Raw genomic sequence first — 22,121 nt, forward strand, 5'->3', positions numbered from 1 at the left:
GAATGCAGTGAATTACAAAAATTGCCCCCTAGCACACTCAAAAAACAGGATGTTGAACTCGGTAGTTTCCCAGTAGGCCTCCAAGGCAAGGTGGGTATATGACGTTGGTTCCTCATTCTTCTAGGGTGTTGGTACACTGAAGTAGTTAGTGACAGCTGTCAAATGGACACTTTGTTTATGATTGCTTGAAGTGAAAATTGGGTATTGAAGAAAAAACAGTAAATGCATTTACCTAACCATTATGTGCTTTAAATGTGACTTTCTGAGTGCTGATACTTTCATTTGAACATTTTTAGGTCAAAGTGCAGAACCAGCTTGAGAATTCATATGTCAACCTTCATATAACAAAAAGAACCACACAACTAAAACCACTTCATTCATTTGAAAGAAGAAGCTATGTTTATTGTCAATGACATATGCAGCCATTATGTGCAGTCTAAATAGTTCAGCTACAGTAAATAAATACTGCACAATTATCTATTATTAAATAATGTCCTTCAGAATCAGTCCATTCATATGAGGAGATGTTGTGTTCAAGGTGTGGAGATTTAAATGTATTGGTCCTTGATTATTTTATCTGAATATTGTTGATATATCTATATAGATATCGTATAGATAAATAAAACCTGGTTATTACATGTGAGTGTTTGTTACGATGTGATGTCACTACACATGAGTATGTGCTCTGACTGCCATACCAACGAGCCTGGCTCTTTGGCGTTGCGGTCAGAGTGCATGTTTGGCACCCTGTTGACCCGGAACAGCTTAAATTAAACCACAAGTTACATAATCATTAGTCAGTAACCACTGTGTTTCTTTTTGTGCTAAATTCCAGTGAAATGCCGTGGAATCAGCATGACAAACCGATCCTTCTTAAGATACCTCCATGAAGATCTGTGGTATGTACCCCTATCATGTAGGTTTTCCTGAACAAGAACGCCTCAGGTCTGCTAATGCATTTTTAACATTCTGTTGTTTCTAGCTCAGTTTCTTTAATGCAAACACTGTGAGTGACGTGAAGTGCCTGTGTTTGTTCACACTGGGTGATGATCAAGAGGACGTTTTTCTGAGATACATACAGCTGGAATAGACGCCTAAGATACATGAGTACTTACGAGGTGTGTAGTTCTTAAATAATAAGACTGTTATTACGAGTATACAAGTTATATACGGATATAACAAATTTGCTTTATCATTATTTAATTAGATTCTGCTTGCTAGGTTGAGCATTCCCAAAATGAATAGGGAAAAAAATGAAAATACAATTTAAATATACAATATTTCTGACAGTGTAGTTCACAATGCAATATCAATGAGCAGAACATGTAGGTAGCAAGACACAGGGAGTGTCAGGGTTCGGGGCTGATGTAACATGTGAGGGGCAGGGCTGACAACTCATGGATTGCTGACATTGCCCTGGGCTTCAGCACCCATCTCTAGTCATCCCTTTTCAGAATGTCTGTTCCCCCCTCCCTATACAAAACACTGATTTCCTGGAGCATTCCTACATAAAGACTAGATATATTTTGTCTGTTGTACAGCCATTGGGTTGAATTTGATTAACAGTTATTTATATTTATTTGTCAGGTGTGATTTACAAAGAGCATGGTAGTTGAGAAAGAATGAAAGAAATTCCCTTCAGTACACAAAACAGCAGATGTTGCCTCTAACGCTGTAGGGAGAAGCCTTGAGCAGCACCAAGACATACACTCCTGTCCACCACCTGTTCTCATCCATTTGTCATTGGAAAAGTGTTGCTCTGCTCAAGCATAATGATTTACTGCACAGAGCACTAAATGTCAAGAGATGTCCTTTAGAGCTGTCCATGTTCACTCCAACTGTAGCGACAAGAAATTCAGAGTTTTTTTTGTTTTGTTTGCTCTTTGTCCAACTTTTCTAAACATTAATATTTGTTTAATATCAGGAAGCTATTGAATGTCCTTTTGACAATTCTCTGTGCTGTCCTTCATAAAGAAGTGGCCAGGTCTACAAGACAGGTGGTGCATAATTCAAGCTCTGAATGCTGATGGTTATTAGACAGTTGGGACTCACTTGTGCTTTGATTGGTATAACGCAAACACAGTGTTGCATACTTAGCATACAACTCAAGTATGGAAACCACTTATCTCATTGTGTATTTGAGTTGCGATGTGGTTTGATGACCAAATACAAACTCCTCTAGTCTCCAAATAATGGTCTTCTATTTACTCCACATCAGGCTTGACCGGTTGTATTGGTTTGTATAGTCCTTATAAAAGCATATGCCTGTGTGGTAGACTTCTGTGGATTGTGTACCAGTTATGTTATATACCATTTCTCCGTTCACCGTATTATTTATTTTAAACCATAGTCTAACAGGAAGTAAAGAGACAATTGGCTATAGGCCTTGTCTGGTTATGGTGCTGTAGGCTGTGGTTTCCAATTCAACAAGGGCTGGGCTGTCCATATTGACAAATGAAGTGTTACTAAGGGACACTGCTTGTGACCAGTAGATGTTTTGATAAGATGGACACTAATTTGTACCATGTATAACGCACAGATCAAATAGGTCTAATAATTGTAGGATGATCTATATTTAGTGCCGTCAGAACAACTGAAGGGTGTGACGAGTAAAAAAAAGAAAAAAGAAACAAAAAGGAACAGCGATGGCAAAAACAAAGCTTCTGACTTGGGCATCTTCCAAATACGTCAAACCAACATTTTTCAGGACGGTATAGCCTAAAGCCTCAGCTGTTTTGTTATGTATCGTGAGGACTAGACAAAACAGCTTTCTAAATATCAAAACCCTGCGGCCAAGGTCCCATTTTGTGTACAGTCATGACGTAAGAATTGAACAGAGAGTTCATAATAGATTTTTACCAAGATGACGTGGTTTCTACTTCCATTTGCTGAGGTTTCAGCCTCAGAAAGAGGATTTCATCCTAAAATAGTTGCAGATTAGTTATTGAACAATAACATGGTTGATTTAAAAAGAAGTTAAGGCATTGAATCTAGTGATTTTATTTTATGTCTTAGCAGTACAGTACAGGATGACGTGCTGATTATAATGTTTGAGTAAATTAATGAATGTAAAGCAATTTTGCACAAGATCCTTTACACCTTTTCTAGGTTTCTGACGACTTAATGCGTTAAAGAGAAAATCAATTCAGAATCAGAATCAGAATCAGAATAGTATTTATTGCCAAGTAGGTTTACACCTACCTGGAATTTGTTCTGATGTATAGGTGCATACAGTAAACATAAAAACATACAACACAGTAAGTACTACACATAACATAAAACATAAAAACACAGTAAGTACTACACAAACACAATAAGTACTACAATACAAAAAGCAGGGCAGGAGTGCAAAAGTGGATGTGCAATGTGCAGTGTGCAATGTAGTGTGTGTTAACATAACACAGGCTTGAGGTGTGGGGGCGGGATGAGAGTCCACGTCAGGTGGCCTTGTTACTAAGGCCAACGGCAGCCAGGAAGAAGCTGGTTTTGTGGCGTGAGGTTTTGGTCCTAATGGACCGCAGCCTCCTGCCGGAGGGAAGGACCTCGAAGAGTTTGTGACCCGGGTGTGAGGGATCGGCCACAATCTTACCTGCCCGCCTCAGGGTCCTAGAGGCGAACAGGTCCTGTAGAGATGGCAGATTGCAGCCAATCACCTTCACCAATTGAATCTGTGATTGAAATCTATACTACATCATACCGCAGCATAAGTGTAATTTATTGTGACAAAACATTATCTATGTTATGGCAGATTTGAAAGGCAAGTCTGTCTATTCATCTAGCATATCTTAGATACAGCATTCAGACTTGAGAACAGTCAGGCAGCAGAAATGTTGTAATACTGGCTACCTTTCTGTAGAACTTTCATGGGTTCCATTCCTGTAGAACCGGTTTAACAGTATGTGAAACAAAAGCACTCTCATTACAATTTACCTGCACTGATTTTGTAAGGCACAGTCTGTGATTCTGGCTAAAGATTGTTGTTATTTGAACTTAATGGCCAATCAAATTGCACCCACTCAATGAAGCAACATTGATTGATGTTGACTGGAATTATTCATGGCTCTGTCTGTCTGTGAGTCATGTTTGCTTCCTCTTTACAGAGGCAGGACTGTGTACGAACATCTGAGCATTTTGAGTGCACACACAGAATGGACATCTAGAGGATCCATGAGGAGCAATTCACTGAATTGTGTGATGTATAAATGTTATAATCCAACAATGAACAATGAGGACCATTTTTTTCAGCCTACTCTTCCACAGTTTGGATGAAGGTGGTTGCCAAGTGAAAAATGTAATGTAATTTGAACAAAATGTCTTGGATGAGATTGCAAAGAAAACAAATAGTTTTTTATGATTTTGGGCTGATTCTTTTATAAAAAAAAATGTCAGCACTCCAAAAACTGGTGGCAGTGTTTCTTAGATGGAGTAAGGTGGAGATTGGCACATCACAGAAAGAGTATCATTAGGGCTGTCAATAGATTAAAAAAATGTACTAATTAATCTCACATTTTGAAATTCATTAATCTAGATTAATCGCGATTAAAAGTTTGTTTGTCTGTTTTTTTTTTTTTACTTCCAATGAAAAATATCTCAATTTCCATACATTGTCAATCAAATGAGCTGTGACACCCAGGTAATTGTCATTGCTGACTGATGTCCAGTGGTCACCAGTAAGGGTGACGGTGGCAGCTTGCTCGAGGAGCTGAATTTTTCGTGCTCTCTCGCCGTCATAAAAGGAATGTATGCGAGACACAATGGTGCCCCTCGACGGTAAATCGTAAGAGTTGTCTCCTGAATCACCTCAGTCAGCCCAACGTCCTTAACTATGTTGATGGTCCGACAGTCACAACGGCAACCCAAACTGCTAAAGCGTTGGTAACCTTTTCACGGACTGGTCTAGTTATTTTACTAGAGAAGTCGTAGAGTGTGGGTTGGCGACCATTTAACCTGGGACTGCTTTCTGTCGGGTGCTTTGCATTAAGGTGATAACTTAAAGACGAGCTGCTTCTGTGATAGCTAAATTCAATTTAACAAATGCTACATACAACTTTAGTTTTGTCGATTGTTCCGTAATTTTGCCTATTAAACAGAAACTTTCCGCCCAACAATCCCTCAGCTCTCTCCATCTTCAACTACCGCAGTGGTTCTCAAACTTTTTCTGTCATTCCCCACTATTGGTAGGCCAAGCCCCCTACTTACATTGCCCGAGGGGACACAGGTTCAAGTCTGGCCTGATGTAATTTCCCAATCCTCTCCCCACCTCTTCTCCGCATCGCTTCCTTTCATAACTTCATAACTATCCAAATAAAGGCATTAAAAAAAATAATAATAATAATAATAATTTTTAAGTTGCGATAATTGCGTTAAAATATTTTATCGCATTAATCGCGGCCGCATTAATCGCATAGATTAACGCGTTAACGCTGACAGCCCTAATTATCATACAATATTAGCTATGAAAAGAAGCTGGTCTTCAAACTGTTCTTGAAAACAGCAAGGCTGTCTCTTTATAGGATAGAGCTGGGTAGGTCATTCCACCATCACTACAAATTATGAGTGTGAGTAAAAAAGGGTAGTTGTGGGTCGCTGTCACAGACTTCAGGCGATTTAGAGATGTGAATGGACAGAGTTTATTAGAAACAGCCAGGACAGGGGGAAACAGGGGAATAACGGGGAGAACACAAAAGCAAAACTGGTAAAGAACACTCAGAAGATAAAGTCCACAAAGCTCAGAAGTTCAAATGTCCAACAAAACACAACGCTCAGGAGTTTTTTAGAACTAACGAGGGAAAAAAAGAGTAATGTGGTGGAGGGAGTGACAGGTGCTGGTAATCAGGCAATCAGGGGACTGGGAATGTGACTTACATAGGATGTAGCCAAGGCTGTGGATTAAACTCTTCCAGCCCCAAGCTGTGGGGCAGTTGGTGGTATTTTTATTAATAGAATAAAAAATCTCCACGAGTTTTTGTCCTACAAACATAAAACAAACACCCCGAGAAACCCTGAATCTTCTAATTTTCAAATATATGCAGTGTGGAACAAAGAAATAAATGAGCACTTTGTAAGGAGAATTGAGCTAAAGCCTTGCATATTTCTCTCTCTGAGTGAGGTTTCAGCTCCTACGACCCGCCCATTAGCAAATGACAACTATTCATAAGATAAGGAGATGGTAATTCAGTGATCACTATTGGGTCATTACATTTTGTCATTTAGCAGACGCTTTTAATCAAAGCGACTTACATATGTGCGACTTACAATGTATACACATTTTACATTGATGGCACACTGCACATCAGGAGCAATTAGGGGTTCAGTGCCTTGCTCAAGGACACTTCGACAGGGAATCGAACTAGCAACCTTCTGATTACTAAACGACTTCTTTACCTCCTGTACCACTGCACGCCCCATGCGGGTCATTGGTCATGATGTGTCAAGAAACCCTGTAGGGGTAGAGGGCCACAAAGACATTCCAGGGCCATTATGTAATGGCCATTGTATTTGACTGAGGTGTCCCAGGTTGCTTACACTTATCTCATCAATATGCATAGTGTCTAGGTGAAGAAAAGTGTCAGTAATTATAATTACTATAATTAGTAAAGAAACCACACACATTTTCTGAATGCTAAACTCACCTACGTATGTGGAGCAAACACCTATGTTTACAAGGTTCAGAGTAAAAAAGAAAACTTCCAAAATATTTACAATGTGTTTTTGTACAAAGTCTGAGCACCTCTAAAACTAGATTTAATTTTAGTGTCTTTAGATTTGATTTTAATAAAAAACTTTTTTTACTACATTCCTTTTACTCTCATTTTATTATTGCTGAGGTGTTCTAGAATATAATCATAAATTCCACTTTTGCCTCATAGTTTTAAGTTAGGTGAAATATACAAAAATATCAGGCATGGCAGACTACCTAACAGGGTCAAAAAAAGGCCTTGGTGTTGGTTAAGAACTAAATTGGTGTATTTGAACTGTGCTAGCATTGTTCTCTCTAAACCAATAGAAATGAAATATTTCAAAGCTAGAAGATCAGATACAACTATGCTCTTTTCTCTGAAGAAGATTTGCTTAAGTTCATAATACATCCCAGTAAGCACATGTCTCCACAGATAGCCCCCCCCTCTCCCCCTTACTTCTTTTAAACCATAGTCTGACAGGAGTATAGACAATTGGTTATAGGCCTTGTTTGTTTATGGTACTGTCGGCTGGGGTTTCCAATTGAACAAGGGCTGGGCTGTCCATATTGACAAATTAAGTGAACAAGTATTACTAAGGGACAGTGCTTGTGACCAGTAGATGTTTTGATCAGATGGACACTAATGTGGCTGCCTTATCAACTCTGAGTTAGTCTGTGCATTGTCGTATACACACATCTAGTGCAGATACTGTTGTATATTTACTGGATGACAGGTAATTTCCTGTGGACCTGCACCGTAGTCACATGGTCGTCGGTCCTGTTCAGTGAGTACAATTTCTACCATGTATGACGCACAGATCAAATAGGTCTAATAGTTGTAGGATGATCTATATTTAGTTCTGGCAGAACAACTGAAGGGTGTGACAAGTAAAAAAAAGAAAAAAGAAACAAAGAGGAACAGCGATGGCAAAAACAAAACTTCTGACATCCTCTAAATACGTCAAACCAACATTTGTCAGGGCAGTAAAGCCTAAAGGCATGTCATGACGTAAAATAGATTTTTTACCAAGATTACGTGGTTTCTACCTCCATTTGCTGAGATTTCAGCCTCAGAAAGAGGATTTTATCCTAAAATAGTTGCAGATTAGTTATTGAACAATAACATGGTTGATTTAAAAAGAAGTTAAGGCATTGAATCTAGTGATTGTATTTGATGTCTTAGCAGTACAGTACAGTATGCTGATAATAATGTTTGAGTAAATTAATGAATGTAGAGTTTTTACCCAAGATCCTTTAAACCTTTCCTAGATTTCTAGGTTTCTGATGAGTTAATACGTTAGAGAGAATTTGTTGAGAAAAATCAATTGAATTTGTAAATGAGCTAACTAGCCAGCCAAGTTGGGTGCTAGCCAAGTATCTCAAAGCCTAGGAGATAGTCCACCTGATCACTGGAGGCCTGGGGTGAACTTACCCCCCCGGGACCAACAGCGCCCCATGCGGGAATCAAACCCAGGACCTTCTTGCTGTGAGGCGGCAGTGCAAGCACTGAGCCACCGTGCCACTATCTGTAGCTGACTATATAGATCAATATCACAGTTAGGTAGCATGTTAAATTATGAAGAGAGGCCTTTTTTGCTTGCGGTCTGTGTTGCATTCTCCCATTAAGCTATCAAAGCTAATAAGCAAAGTTTCTAGAGCACAGCACTCTTTAATTAATCAGCTAGTAGACCAATGGTAGCTAACTTTGTGGGGGTGACAGTGGTACAGGAGGTAAATAAGTCGTTTAGTAAACAGAAGGTTGCTAGTTCGATTCCCTGTCGAAGCGTCCTTGAGCAAGGCACTGAACCCCTAATTGCTCCTGATGTGCCGTGTGCCATCAGTGTAAATGTAAAATGTGTATACATTGTAAGTCGCACATATGTAAGTCGCTTTGGATAAAAGCGTCTGCTAAATGACTAAATGTAAATGTAACTTGCTTGTCTGTAAAACATTGTGAGCTACCTAGCCTACTACATTAAATGAGTGTTCTGTAGCGACAGAATCACTTAGCACAAGGCACAGAAGATAAGATGAAGCCACAAAAAGGGTAAAAGAAGCAACAAAATAACTAATAAAATAAAAATGCAATACACCAAAAGAAAATGCATTATAAATATATCACCATAAAAAAATATCACCTAAACTAAAAGTGGAGTTGAAAATCAGTTCTAAACAACACGCTCTGAAAAATACTGGGTTAAATGCTGTGGTGCATGCGGTAGCATCCCAACCACGGGGCCCAGTGCCCACGGGGGGCTGGGTTCTGATTCAGACCCCTAGTCATTTCCCAACTACACTCCCAAGCTCATTTTCTGCCTCTCTTCACTGTCCTATCAAAAAAGGCAAAAAGCCCCGAAAAATATACCTCTAGAAAATGCTTTAGAAGAACAACCCAAGTTGTTGTGCAACTTGACTTAAAAGACAAGTTGAACAACAGCAGCATATAACTGAAATGTATAATGTGCTGCCAAAGGAACTATAATACAGGAGATCCCTGACAAAACACTGCAGTGAAGGGCAGAAGTAGAAGGCATCTGGCAACTGACACAGCAAAATGTCTATTTGATTAATAAGATCTAAACCAGTGTGCTGATCCATTGAAGACTGAGCCATTGTCACACAAGCTATACACTTACACCAAGCAAGACTAAAATGGAGTCATGTTAGCAGTTAAAACACTGTGTGCATGTTCAGCCCCACAGTCAATAAAAAATAAGAGAATGACATACATCAAGACATTTAGTAAAAAACATTTACAGCATCGGCGTTGCTACACAGCTAGCCATTGTAAGTCATCACAGTTATGCCGTCCACTTCTAGTAGCAAGGCAATATAATGAGTCAACTCGGCAATAAAAGTTACATTTAGTACCTTGCCATTAGAGCAAGAATTAGACATAAAACTTTTGAGACCACACCAGCCGGAGGACTTCATTCAGTCTGGAAAGGACAAAAACCCGCTCCCTCAATCTAGAGTGGTTCAAGAGAAAAGATGAAAGATCATCGTGCATCTTTTCTTTTCAAGCAATGAAAGTCACTGGTAAGTCAATTACATTATTACAAGGCGTGTTATTTTGGCTGTAGGTTAAGGCCTGGAAAGCAATGAGCTTTCGTGCTCTGAAATGTTGCAGACCACAGCGATTGTGTACTGCTTGATAACTCCTGCGCTGTTAATGTGTATATTTGTGATTTCATCGAGAAGTTGTGTTTGGTTTCATTGAGCAGGCAGGTTTGTGTGTAGATTAATTGAGAAAGCAGGTTTGTGATTCATTGAGGAAGCAGGTTTTGTACATTCAATTTCAAATAAATATCATAAAAATAAAAAATATTACAATACTCAATGTGAATGTTCTTAAAACAGGCTTAACATCTACTTTACTTCTGCATTTTCTAGATTGCCAAGATCTCTTTCAAATGCACCAGTGCTCCATCCCACCCCCAGCCCCCAGGCCACTATTGTTAGCAGAACAAGTCACTCAAGTTAAAAAAAAAACTTGTCTCCACACAAAAGCACGAGCACCTGTGATTCATGCATCACTTTGTAAAGGGACACTGCAGGTGGATTTGGCAGTCTCAGCCTTTGAATCAACACTCAGCTCTTTAATAAAACGTATCGTCTGGATAAAGTAAATTAAGTCAGGTAAGATGTCATGGAATAGCTTTATTCACACTTTCATTGTTGGGATATAAAATATTTGATTGTGCTTTGCATTTATTATAATTGCTCTTATGATCTGAATGGTGCTAAACTGATGCTGCATCTGAGGCATCATGTTCTGGGCAAAAGATGCCACGAGCTGGATGTGAGCTCATGGCATCCCACTGTTTAGTTTCACAACTTTTGAAAAAAGAGCTGACTGGCAGTGCAATAAAAAACTATTTGTAATTGATAGATTACGATATGTCATATAGAGATTTGTGCATTATGATTATTTTGTGCCTCATGCACAGAATAATCATTATTTCGCCAAATGCGACAAAGCTACATTGAGAAGGAGAATAAAGGTTGCTTTGACTGGTATGGTGGCTGGTATACCCTAGGCATTTTCTAAATCATGCATATGTTTAATATTAAGTAGACTGGTAATCCATTAACATTTAGGAAATTCTGTGTCTACACCAGGAACTCACAATTAACATCGTTTTAGCTCTGCTTTTCAGATGAGTAGAAATGGTTGGGTGGTTAAGGAATTGGCATTAGATGCTACACCTATCTGTAGTAACTAAGGTACCTAATGAACACTTCACTGAGTTCTTTTGGCACCTTACCAGGTTGGCCAGTGAAATGTGTGTTTGAAAACTTGGGGTCATAAATAAATTATTACATGTGCAGAGCAGTGACCTTCTCTGAGAGTACCTGTGGAAAAAGTGGATAATGTATGGAGGTTCATTTTTATAGATAATGATAATATTGTGTTAACACACATAATTATGGGCCCTTTCACATAGAGTAACATGGGAAAATATATGTTTTATATATGACCTCTGGGGTCTCCAGACCATAGGATTTTGTCAGTAATTGTATAGTTATAGTTTTAATTTAGTTTTAGTGAAATTGACCTACCTTCCATGTTGAAAGACATGCCCTTTTAGTATGAAATGTATCTGTAAGCTCCTTACCACAGGTTTATCATGCAAGCATTATACATGACTAGTGTGATTCCTACATGTTTTACAGACCTTTCCCATATGGGTAATGTTAATTACAACCATCAAGTTCATCATATGGTTGAATGATCGTGTTGAGTACATTAGACAAGCATCAAACCTAGGAATTCACCTGAGGCAGTCATACTGAAATGTGGTTCAGTCCAGAAGTTTCCGTCTTGAGTTGGGTTGATGAATGTCATCACACGGCAAGGGACTATACAGGAATGTGTTTTTTGTCAGGTGGCTGCAGGGTAAACTGGGTGTGTAGGAAGCAGAACATGCCATGAGAACAGGTTTCTGACTGCTGTTTTAAGGGATTTGTAGAATGTGTTCAAATGTTCTTGTCTCATGATCTAATAACCTTGGTGGATAGTTGTTGCCCCAGATCCGGTTGGTCTTTAGCTCACTGTAGGAAAGTCTAGGAGAGGGGATATTTTACTGCAATTCTCTAACTTTGGAGACATAAATCCCTATAAAAAAATATCAATATCATCATCTTCATCAGGAACATTTTATGGAATTAGATACACCTTTAACCTTAAAATCAGTGTGAAGCAAGATTTAAAGTTGTAATAGTCTGTGGTTTGAATTACAGTCTCCAGTGTAAGTATGTGGAGAGAAGAAATAGGTACGGACAGAAAACAAGCATCACCTCATTCCACCATAGAAAACTTACTATGAGAGTAAAGGGTGAAAGAAAACTTTATAAAATGAATGTTTATTATCTTTGTGAATAGGTAAAACAGCAACTAATATTATACATCAATTTGTTATTACAGAAAGTGAGTCATTCAAGTCACAGATCATATGATATAGTTTGAATATTAATGACAGCATGCAAGTCTGAGTGTTCTTCTTGAGATTGACTCTCTTGTGGAACTAGGTAACCTAAAACTACTAAGGGCTCGTCCACACGAATCCAAAGTTTCAACCAATCCGGTCTTTTTTGGAAACGGTACTTTTCTTTAAGAACGCAGCGGGGCTCAGGCTGAGGTTGCGAGGCGTGGAGCGTTCACGTGGGGCAATGACATCATCGTGTCAAAAAATGTAAGGATCCAAAAAGTTCTGGATTCGGGGACCCAACACGCCATGTTTATTGTAGGTGTTTGTTGCCTTTTTGGACTCTTTTATCATTTTTGGTGTTGGTTCCCATTATATATGCCATAGTCATACAATTGGATATATTAATTAGGAAAAATGGTATTCATGAACATTGTAGTCAACTTTATGCATTTAAATGTACCTTGACCTCTTGCACACTCATCTCTGCAGTCACTGGCAAGTCACAGTTTTTGACTGTGCTGGTTGACTTCAGTGCTTGCTGTTTGGCCTGATGCCCCTTACTGCCTATGTGCCTTGTCACATCCCGCACACCTGGATGGGCACAGGAGTTCTCTTGGCGGCAGATAGAGCAGCAGTAATATGAGCTGGTGCTTCCTACAGTAATAAATGGCCATTTAGAGGTCCATTCACTATTAAAAGAGGTCTTGTAGGTGGCTGCTCCTGGGACTTTTCTCCCTTTTGTTCTAGCCATCTCCTCCACTGTTTCTTCCACCATCTCTTCCACCGTCTCCTCCTCTTTAACCTGCACCGTCTCCTCCTCCTCTACCTGCACTGTCTCTTCCTCCTCCACCTGCACTGTCTCTTCCTCCTCCACGTGTACTGTCTCTTCCTCCTCCACCTGTACTGTCTCTTCCTCTTCCACCATCTCCTCCTCTAATGTGTTTACGACCTTCTCTGGGCCTAATCTGGCCTTTTCCTCCTCCTCTCTGAATAGAATGTTCATGCAAACACATTTACAAAAAATAATGCCCATTGAATATTAAGGGCTGCCTAATATTCGTTCGAATTATAGGCTATATATATATTTTTAATAGGCCTACTCGAATTTATTATAGCCTATTAACGAAGTTCGGAGTCAAAGCTATAGTGAAAAGGCAGGCTGTAGCCTAAAACTGTGTTGGCTACAAACACTCAATAAAAACTGATGCTAATTATCTGGGAAATATTATCCAACTGTCAAGTCAAGTTGTCATTGCTTGTGTCAAACCATTGTGAATTTGTTGTAACATTTAAACAGGAGACGACTTACTCTTTGTAGAAGACTGATGCTCGGAGCTCCTGTGGTTTCCTCAGGTGAACGAAACTTTCGGAAGATCAGTCGCGCGCAATTCCAGGATGCTTTATTTTCATTGGTTGCTGGATTTCATTTTACCAAGATACAACAGATACAAAAGATACGTTTTTTTTCTGATTGGCTATTGTGTAGCCCTTTTTTTTTTATTGGCTGATAAGTGGCACCTCACGGCAGAACTGCATGGGATTCGGGGAGACGTGCTTGATTCCTCCATGGTGAGGGCAGCGCGGCCAGGTCATGTTTGCTCGCTGCGGCACATTAAATAGCCTAGAGTTTTTTTTCAGCGTGAGAAATACGATGTGTGGCGGGAGTGCGTGACTAAAGGCCGAAATGAGTGACTGTCACGCTCAATGCGTGACACTTGAGAGCCCTGCAACTGGGGTGTGGTGTGGTGATAGTTGGAATTTTGACGAAGTGACTAGAGAGATAAAACCTTAACCTTTGGAAACACTTGGATTAAATTATTTTCATGTCTGCCTCCAGTAAATATGCAGAATTAATAAGGATGACTGGGGAGCTATAATACACAGTACTCTTCACTGTCTCAGTGAAAAAAAAGGACACTCTAAATGTAGAAATGAAGGGGAGAAATATATTTAAATTGAGTGGCAACTCATTTTATTGTTCTTTACACCGCATTTCCAGATGCACCCTAATTGTAACTGACATTTATTTCAGGGAAAAGAGGGGACAAGATGAAGGTGGTCCCTGTCCTGGTCCTCCTCTCTCTGATAGGTAAGTCAGAGAAGACCATTCAATCTCCACAGCAGTAATACGTTATTATTCAGTGACCAAATAGAAGAATCATCCAACGCAAATATTTAGTTCATACTTTTTACTACAAAGTAAACATATAGTTACAACAGAGGAGTGGGAAACCAATGTTTTTCAGTGTCTGTTTTTCACAGGAGACACTAGAGGGTGCACTTTTAACATGCATTTGCCTAATACGTTAATTTCATGGTCAACCTAATTTTCATTCATTAAAATGTTAACTCTCTATAAAAAATGTTGTATATATATATATATATATTTGATCAAATACATTGTTGTTATTATCTTTTAGGGATTTTCAAGGACGTTCAAACACAAACAACAGTAACTTCCTCAGGTGAGTGCTTTTGCTCTTTGGGGAAGACTAAGCTAAGACAAAACCCCTCATGCCTCAAACATGCAGTGATGATGATATGTGTCTGTGAATGGAACTTTAGTTGCATTTGAGTTTAAGTATGTTATGAAAGAGCATTTCCTTTTTATCTTCCTAATCCCAAATCCAATGTTGACTATCTTTCAAGCAATCATTGAAGGGTGTCAAGGACCTATTTGTGCATAGTTTTATTGTGAGGTACAGATATGTATCTTTGATATAGCAACATAAATATGTACACAAAGATGTTGAAGATGCTTCCAAGGGTAAGCATAAATAAAGAAAATAAAATTAGCTGTATATTGGACCGTGGTAGTAACTCGCAGATTATGGATATTGGGATGATGAAAAACTTCTGCAGCCTCCCTAACTGAGAAATGTCTGTTTTGTAAATATGAAAAGAATATCCCAACCGTAATACATCACTGGTCACTTTAAGGTGAGCAGACTTAGTACCGTGATGTTTTTACATACTGACTGAAATGTATCCAAAATGTTGTGGAAGAGATAGAAGGTTAATTGAGAAATACATTTTCTCATTAGCTTTTATTTAGATTAGAATTTGAGCAAATGGATCATATGCCATAGCTGGGGTATTAGTTTTGAAAGGTATACATTTTCATAAATAATTTGAGACATTTCTGAATCACCCATTTTTAATGAGGTTAAGGAGGTTTATGATTTACAAAGATTAAAAATAATAATATCAGAAACTCTTGCTGAGACATTGAGACAGTTTCTAAGAATTCTCCCATACTTGATGTTTACTCTTTTCTATTTACCCTGAGTATTTCTACACTCTCACTTAGACAACAGAAAAGAAGGGCTACAGATTTAACACAGCTCTATCATCAGTTAAAAGCTACTGGAGTTTGTAGATTTGTTCTTTTGCCTCCTGGAACAGGTAGTGAGTCCATTAACTCTTAGATGATATGATGTAGTTTGAGTATTAATGACAGCATGCAAGGCAATGTCTTCCTCTTGAGTTTGACTCTCTTGAGGGACTTGGTAACCTTACACTTAAAACACTCACCTTGAAAGAGACAAGCGTGACCTCTGGTGGCAGACTGAATAATTGCAGCCTGGCAACCTTTCACTTACAAGATTCAATGTGTGTGCTCATGAATGGGTTCAGAAGGCACACATTTAGAAAAATGTCAAAGATCGTCCTTATGTGAGGCATCAAGTGTCATATATTTGTGGCATATCAAATATACGGTCTCCCTTTATATTTAATTGGAAAGGTCTGTGACTGGGGACCTTCAAAGGGACAACATATATTGATATGATCTAAGCCCAATCTGTGATCTCTGAATAGGATGTTTGACAAATAAAAAAAAGAAAATGTATACCCCTAAAATTCTTCATGGTTTATCATTCCTGAATAGTCAATCAAACACCATTGCACATGTTTGGCAGGCTAATGCAGTGCTGCCTTTTTTCTGGTCACTACTTGAACTACGGTTTTACCATATTATCCATTACAGAATTGACAACTTTTACGTCATCAAAAATGGTCAAAACAGCAGAAGTGAATTCCACACATTTTCTAACATCAGCAGACACCTCTGCAACTGAGGCCTCTACATCTTTAGGTCCAACGCCTATCCCCACAACCGAACCTTCCCCAACATCGCCTCCAATAATGTCCTCAACACCCCAACCCACGGCATCAGTAGTTCCATCACACATGTCTACATCACAACCCAGCACCACACCAGCTCTTTTATCAACTTCACCTTCTGAGCTCAGTAGAACTCCACATTCAACACCAACCACAGCCTTAGAGCCCACAACACCAGCTCTATCATCACCAACCCCCTCAGGCTCCACCACATCCCCAGATCAACCATCATCATCCAAACCCACCACAATTACACCTCAAACATCAACCACCCTAACACCAGCTCTATCATCATCAGCCCCCTCAGGCTCCACCACATCCCCAGATCAACCATCATCATCCAAACCCACCACAATTACACCTCAAACATCAACCACCCTAACACCAGCTCTATCATCATCAGCCCCCTCAGGCTCCACCACATCCCCAGATCAACCATCATCATCCAACCCCACCACAATTACACCTCAAACATCAACCACCCTAACACCAGCTCTATCATCATCAGCCCCCTCAGGCTCCACCACATCCCCAGATCAACCATCATCATCCAACCCCACCACAATGACACCTCAAACACCAACCACCCTAACACCAGCTCTATCATCATCAGCCCCCTCAAGCTCCACCACATCCCCAGATCAACCATCATCATCCAACCCCACCACAATGACACCTCAAACACCAACCACCCTAACACCAGCTCTATCATCACCAGCCCCCTCAAGCTCCACCACATCCCCAGATCAACCATCATCATCCAACCCCACCACAATGACACCTCAAACACCAACCTCAACACTAGAATTGACTGCATTATCTTCAGCATCAACATCAATACTACAAACCACCCTAACACCAGCTATAACAGCAGCCTCTACTTTAGGCTCCACCTCAACACCAGATCAACCATCGACATCAGAACCCATCACAGCATCACCTCAAACATTCACTTCAACATCACAGTCTACGGCACAATCTTTATCCTCAGACTCAGTGACAATCACAACACAGGCTTCATCATCTGACTCTACCTTCCCTTCATCTACACCAGCAGGTCCAACTCAAACATCTGTTTCTGTATCCGCCACAACACCAGTTCCATCGACACAAGATTTAACATCAACATCAGCAAATCTAGAAACAAACGGCACAGCACTCACATCCACAAATGGTTAGTCATACCAAGTATAAAACATTTTTGCTGTTTTTCTGCTTAGTAATGGTGCCTCTGTCAACTATACATGTTGTGCATGAATGAGTAAACATACTGTAATCACATCTTGGAAATCTCAGGAGAATGTTGATATGCCAAATGTTCAGTCTTTTGCCAAATCCCTCCAAAATTGGGTGGAGTTTCAGTATGTAATTTAACAGTGTCTTCACATTTCAAATGAATCCTCCATACAAGCAAATACAATTTGTACAGTGAAGTTCTATAGAACACAAGTGGTCAGAATCAAATAATCCCATAAGTAAACTGAAATGCAGGCATTGACAACCGCTGATGTCCACTACAGTCAATTAAACTTTAAAGTCATTTGAATCTCAATTGGATGGGCAAGACATGCAGTATCTCAACGGAATTGTAGACTTTACTGTTTAGAGTGCATGATTTGAGTGTTTATTTTAATAATACATTTTTTCTGATTATTTTTTAGGAGTGTTCAAGCAATCATCAACTCAAGCTGCCACAACAATGATGGAAAATGCAACTTCAGCCCCAGCATCACAGCCCAACACAACAGCTGCAACAATGATACCAACAGCAGGTAACACAAGTCTTTTGACACCATCCAGAAGTTGAAAATGTTTAAAATCTATTTTAGAACATGGGGACTTTACAAACTCTAATAATCCCTTCAGATACTACCCCTTTACACAGAAAAGAGGATGTATGTTAATTCAATTGAAATCCACTTGAGAATACAGTCAACATGAAAGGATATTTAGGACATTCAGAATAGCGAAACATATCTTCAGTCTAATGCATTTAGTCAAAGAGAGAGTTTATTTTTCAATATATTTATTAGTGAATATTTCATATGAAAAAAACTCATGTCAGTTAAAAATCTTATTTTGGCATGCTTCATTATGCTAAAAAGTAAAATGGTTTACTTGCAAGAAGAAATGTAAATATAAGAATGTGTAGAAACCATTACAAATTATTTAGGTACGTTTTCTAATGACTTAGCCACAGATAAACTATATATTGATGTCTTTAGCCTAACTGTGTTAGATCCAGTAATATAGGCAAGGTGAACTGATCAACTCTTTCCATTGAATCTCAAAGACACGCAAAATTGAGAGTAGCAGTTTAAATTCCTCTGAATTCAGCTGGTCAGTTTGAATATTATTCCTGGTGAAAATGGGAGGAATGTAACTCATCTAGAAGTGTTGTCAGGAACATTTCTCTTTGTCATTCATCCGGTACTGATCGGTAGCACCTTCAGTTAGACCTCAGTTAGAACTGACAGGGCATTAAAGTACAGAGGATATAAGTATTTATGTAATTTGGTTCTTTATTGGAGGTGAAACCTAAGTCATACAATGCTTTATATCTATTCAAAATACTATAACCCTTTCTACACCTCTAAAGTACATTCATATTGTACTAATTCCACACATACTTGCTGGAAAATTCAGTTCAGTGTTAGATGAAAGTATTACTATCCTCGATAATGTCCTACCCTATTGCTCACAGCAAAAACCATAACTTTCTCAGCAAAAACACTAGCCACAACACCACTACCGTATTCCACCCAAGTTTACATATTAGTTTTAATTCTGTCTCCAGCCTCCACACTGGGAGTCACTCCATCTTCAGTTCCAACACCAATCCCCACAACAGAACCTTCCCCAACATCGTCTCCAATAATGTCCTCAACACCCCAACCCACGGCATCAGTAGTTCCAACACACATGTCTACATCACAACCCAGCACCACACCAGCTCTTTTATCAACTTCACCTTCTGAGCTCAGTAGAACTCCACATTCAACACCAACCACAGCCTTAGAGCCCACAACACCAGCTCTATCATCACCAGCTCTATCATCACCAGCCCCCTCAGGCTCCACCACATCCCCAGATCAACCATCATCATCCAACCCCACCACAATTACACCTCAAACATCAACCACCCTAACACCAGCTCTATCATCATCAGCCCCCTCAGGCTCCACCACATCCCCAGATCAACCATCAACATCAGAACCCATCACAGCATCACCTCAAACATTCACTTCAACATCACAGTCTACGGCACAATCTTTATCCTCAGACTCAGTGACCATCACAACACAGGCTTCATCGTCTGTCTCTACCTTCCCTTCATCTACACGAGCAGATCCAACTCAAACATCTGTTTCTATATCCGCCACAACACCAGCTCTATCATCATCAGCCCCCTCAAGCTCCACCACATCCCCAGATCAACCATCATCATCCAACCCCACCACAATGACACCTCAAACACCAACCTCAACACTAGAATTGACTGCATTATCTTCAGCATCAACATCAATACTACAAACCACCACAACACCATCTCTAACAGCAGCCTCTACTTTAGGCTCCACCACACCACCAGATCAACCATCAACATCAGAACCCATCACAGCATCACCTCAAACATTCACTTCAACATCACAGTCTACGGCACAATCTTTATCCTCAGACTCAGTGACAATCACAACACAGGCTTCATCGTCTGTCTCTACCTTCCCTTCATCTACACGAGCAGATCCAACTCAAACATCTGTTTCTATATCCGCCACAACACCAGCTCTATCATCATCAGCCCCCTCAAGCTCCACCACATCCCCAGATCAACCATCATCATCCAACCCCACCACAATGACACCTCAAACATCAACCTCAACACTAGAATTGACTGCATTATCTTCAGCCTCAACCTCAATACTACAAACCACCCTAACACCAGCTATAACAGCAGCCTCTACTTTAGGCTCCACCTCACCACCACAACCATCAACATCAGAACCCATCACAGCATCACCTCAAACATTCACTTCAACATCACAGTCTACGGCACAATCTTTATCCTCAGACTCAGTGACAATCACAACACAGGCTTCATCGTCTGTCTCTACCTTCCCTTCATCTACACCAGCAGGTCCAACTCCAACATCTGTTTCTGAATCCGCCACAACCCCAGTTCCATCTACACCAAATTTAACAGCAACATCAGCAAATCTAGAAACAAACGCCACAGCACTCACATCCACAAATGGTTAGTCATACCAAGTATAAAACATTTTTGCTGTTTTTCTGCTTAGTAATGGTGCCTCTGTCAACTATACATGTTGTGCATGAATGAGTAAACATACTGTAATCACATCTTGGAAATCTCAGGAGAATGTTGATATGCCAAATGTTCAGTCTTTTGCCAAATCCCTCCAAAATTGGGTGGAGTTTCAGTATGTAATTTAACAGTGTCTTCACATTTCAAATGAATCCTCCATACAAGCAAATACAATTTGTACAGTGAAGTTCTATAGAACACAAGTGGTCAGAATCAAATAATCCCATAAGTAAACTGAAATGCAGGCATTGACAACCGCTGATGTCCACTACAGTCAATTAAACTTTAAAGTCATTTGAATCTCAATTGGATGGGCAAGACATGCAGTATCTCAACGGAATTGTAGACTTTACTGTTTAGAGTGCATGATTTGAGTGTTTATTTTAATAATACATTTTTTCTGATTATTTTTTAGGAGTGTTCAAGCAATCATCAACTCAAGCTGCCACAACAATGATGGAAAATGCAACTTCAGCCCCAGCATCACAGCCCAACACAACAGCTGCAACAATGATACCAACAGCAGGTAACACAAGTCTTTTGACACCATCCAGAAGTTGAAAATGTTTAAAATCTATTTTAGAACATGGGGACTTTACAAACTCTAATAATCCCTTCAGATACTACCCCTTTACACAGAAAAGAGGATGTATGTTAATTCAATTGAAATCCACTTGAGAATACAGTCAACATGAAAGGATATTTAGGACATTCAGAATAGCGAAACATATCTTCAGTCTAATGCATTTAGTCAAAGAGAGAGTTTATTTTTCAATATATTTATTAGTGAATATTTCATATGAAAAAACTCATGTCAGTTAAAAATCTTATTTTGGCATGCTTCATTATGCTAAAAAGTAAAATGGTTTACTTGCAAGAAGAAATGTAAATATAAGAATGTGTAGAAACCATTACAAATTATTTAGGTACGTTTTCTAATGACTTAGCCACAGATAAACTATATATTGATGTCTTTAGCCTAACTGTGTTAGATCCAGTAATATAGGCAAGGTGAACTGATCAACTCTTTCCATTGAATCTCAAAGACACGCAAAATTGAGAGTAGCAGTTTAAATTCCTCTGAATTCAGCTGGTCAGTTTGAATATTATTCCTGGTGAAAATGGGAGGAATGTAACTCATCTAGAAGTGTTGTCAGGAACATTTCTCTTTGTCATTCATCCGGTACTGATCGGTAGCACCTTCAGTTAGACCTCAGTTAGAACTGACAGGGCATTAAAGTACAGAGGATATAAGTATTTATGTAATTTGGTTCTTTATTGGAGGTGAAACATAAGTCATACAATGCTTTATATCTATTCAAAATACTATAACCCTTTCTACACCTCTAAAGTACATTCATATTGTACTAATTCCACACATACTTGCTGGAAAATTCAGTTCAGTGTTAGATGAAAGTATTACTATCCTCGATAATGTCCTACCCTATTGCTCACAGCAAAAACCATAACTTTCTCAGCAAAAACACTAGCCACAACACCACTACCGTATTCCACCCAAATTTTCACATTAGTTTTAATTCTGTCTCCAGCCTCCACA

The 22,121-nt window shown here is 39.3% G+C and overlaps 1 protein-coding gene across 1 annotated transcript in view; it reads left to right on the forward strand.

Annotated features, from left to right (window-relative positions):
* The first annotated feature begins 14,029 nt into the window (after nucleotides 1-14,029).
* The window catches only part of LOC116218324 (mucin-5B), a 51,046-nt gene continuing 42,954 nt past the window's right edge, over nucleotides 14,030-22,121 (forward strand). Inside the window, exons 1-5 of the mRNA XM_042702980.1 lie at nucleotides 14,030-14,200; nucleotides 14,532-14,576; nucleotides 17,294-17,410; nucleotides 17,898-18,008; nucleotides 20,979-21,089. Of these exons, the coding sequence (XP_042558914.1) occupies nucleotides 14,161-14,200; nucleotides 14,532-14,576; nucleotides 17,294-17,410; nucleotides 17,898-18,008; nucleotides 20,979-21,089 (424 nt within the window). The 5' untranslated portion in view covers nucleotides 14,030-14,160. The remainder of the gene's footprint in view (nucleotides 14,201-14,531; nucleotides 14,577-17,293; nucleotides 17,411-17,897; nucleotides 18,009-20,978; nucleotides 21,090-22,121) is intronic.

Source organism: Clupea harengus, chromosome 22 (assembly GCF_900700415.2).
Source record: "Clupea harengus chromosome 22, Ch_v2.0.2, whole genome shotgun sequence".
Classification (NCBI taxonomy): Eukaryota; Metazoa; Chordata; class Actinopteri; order Clupeiformes; family Clupeidae; genus Clupea; species Clupea harengus.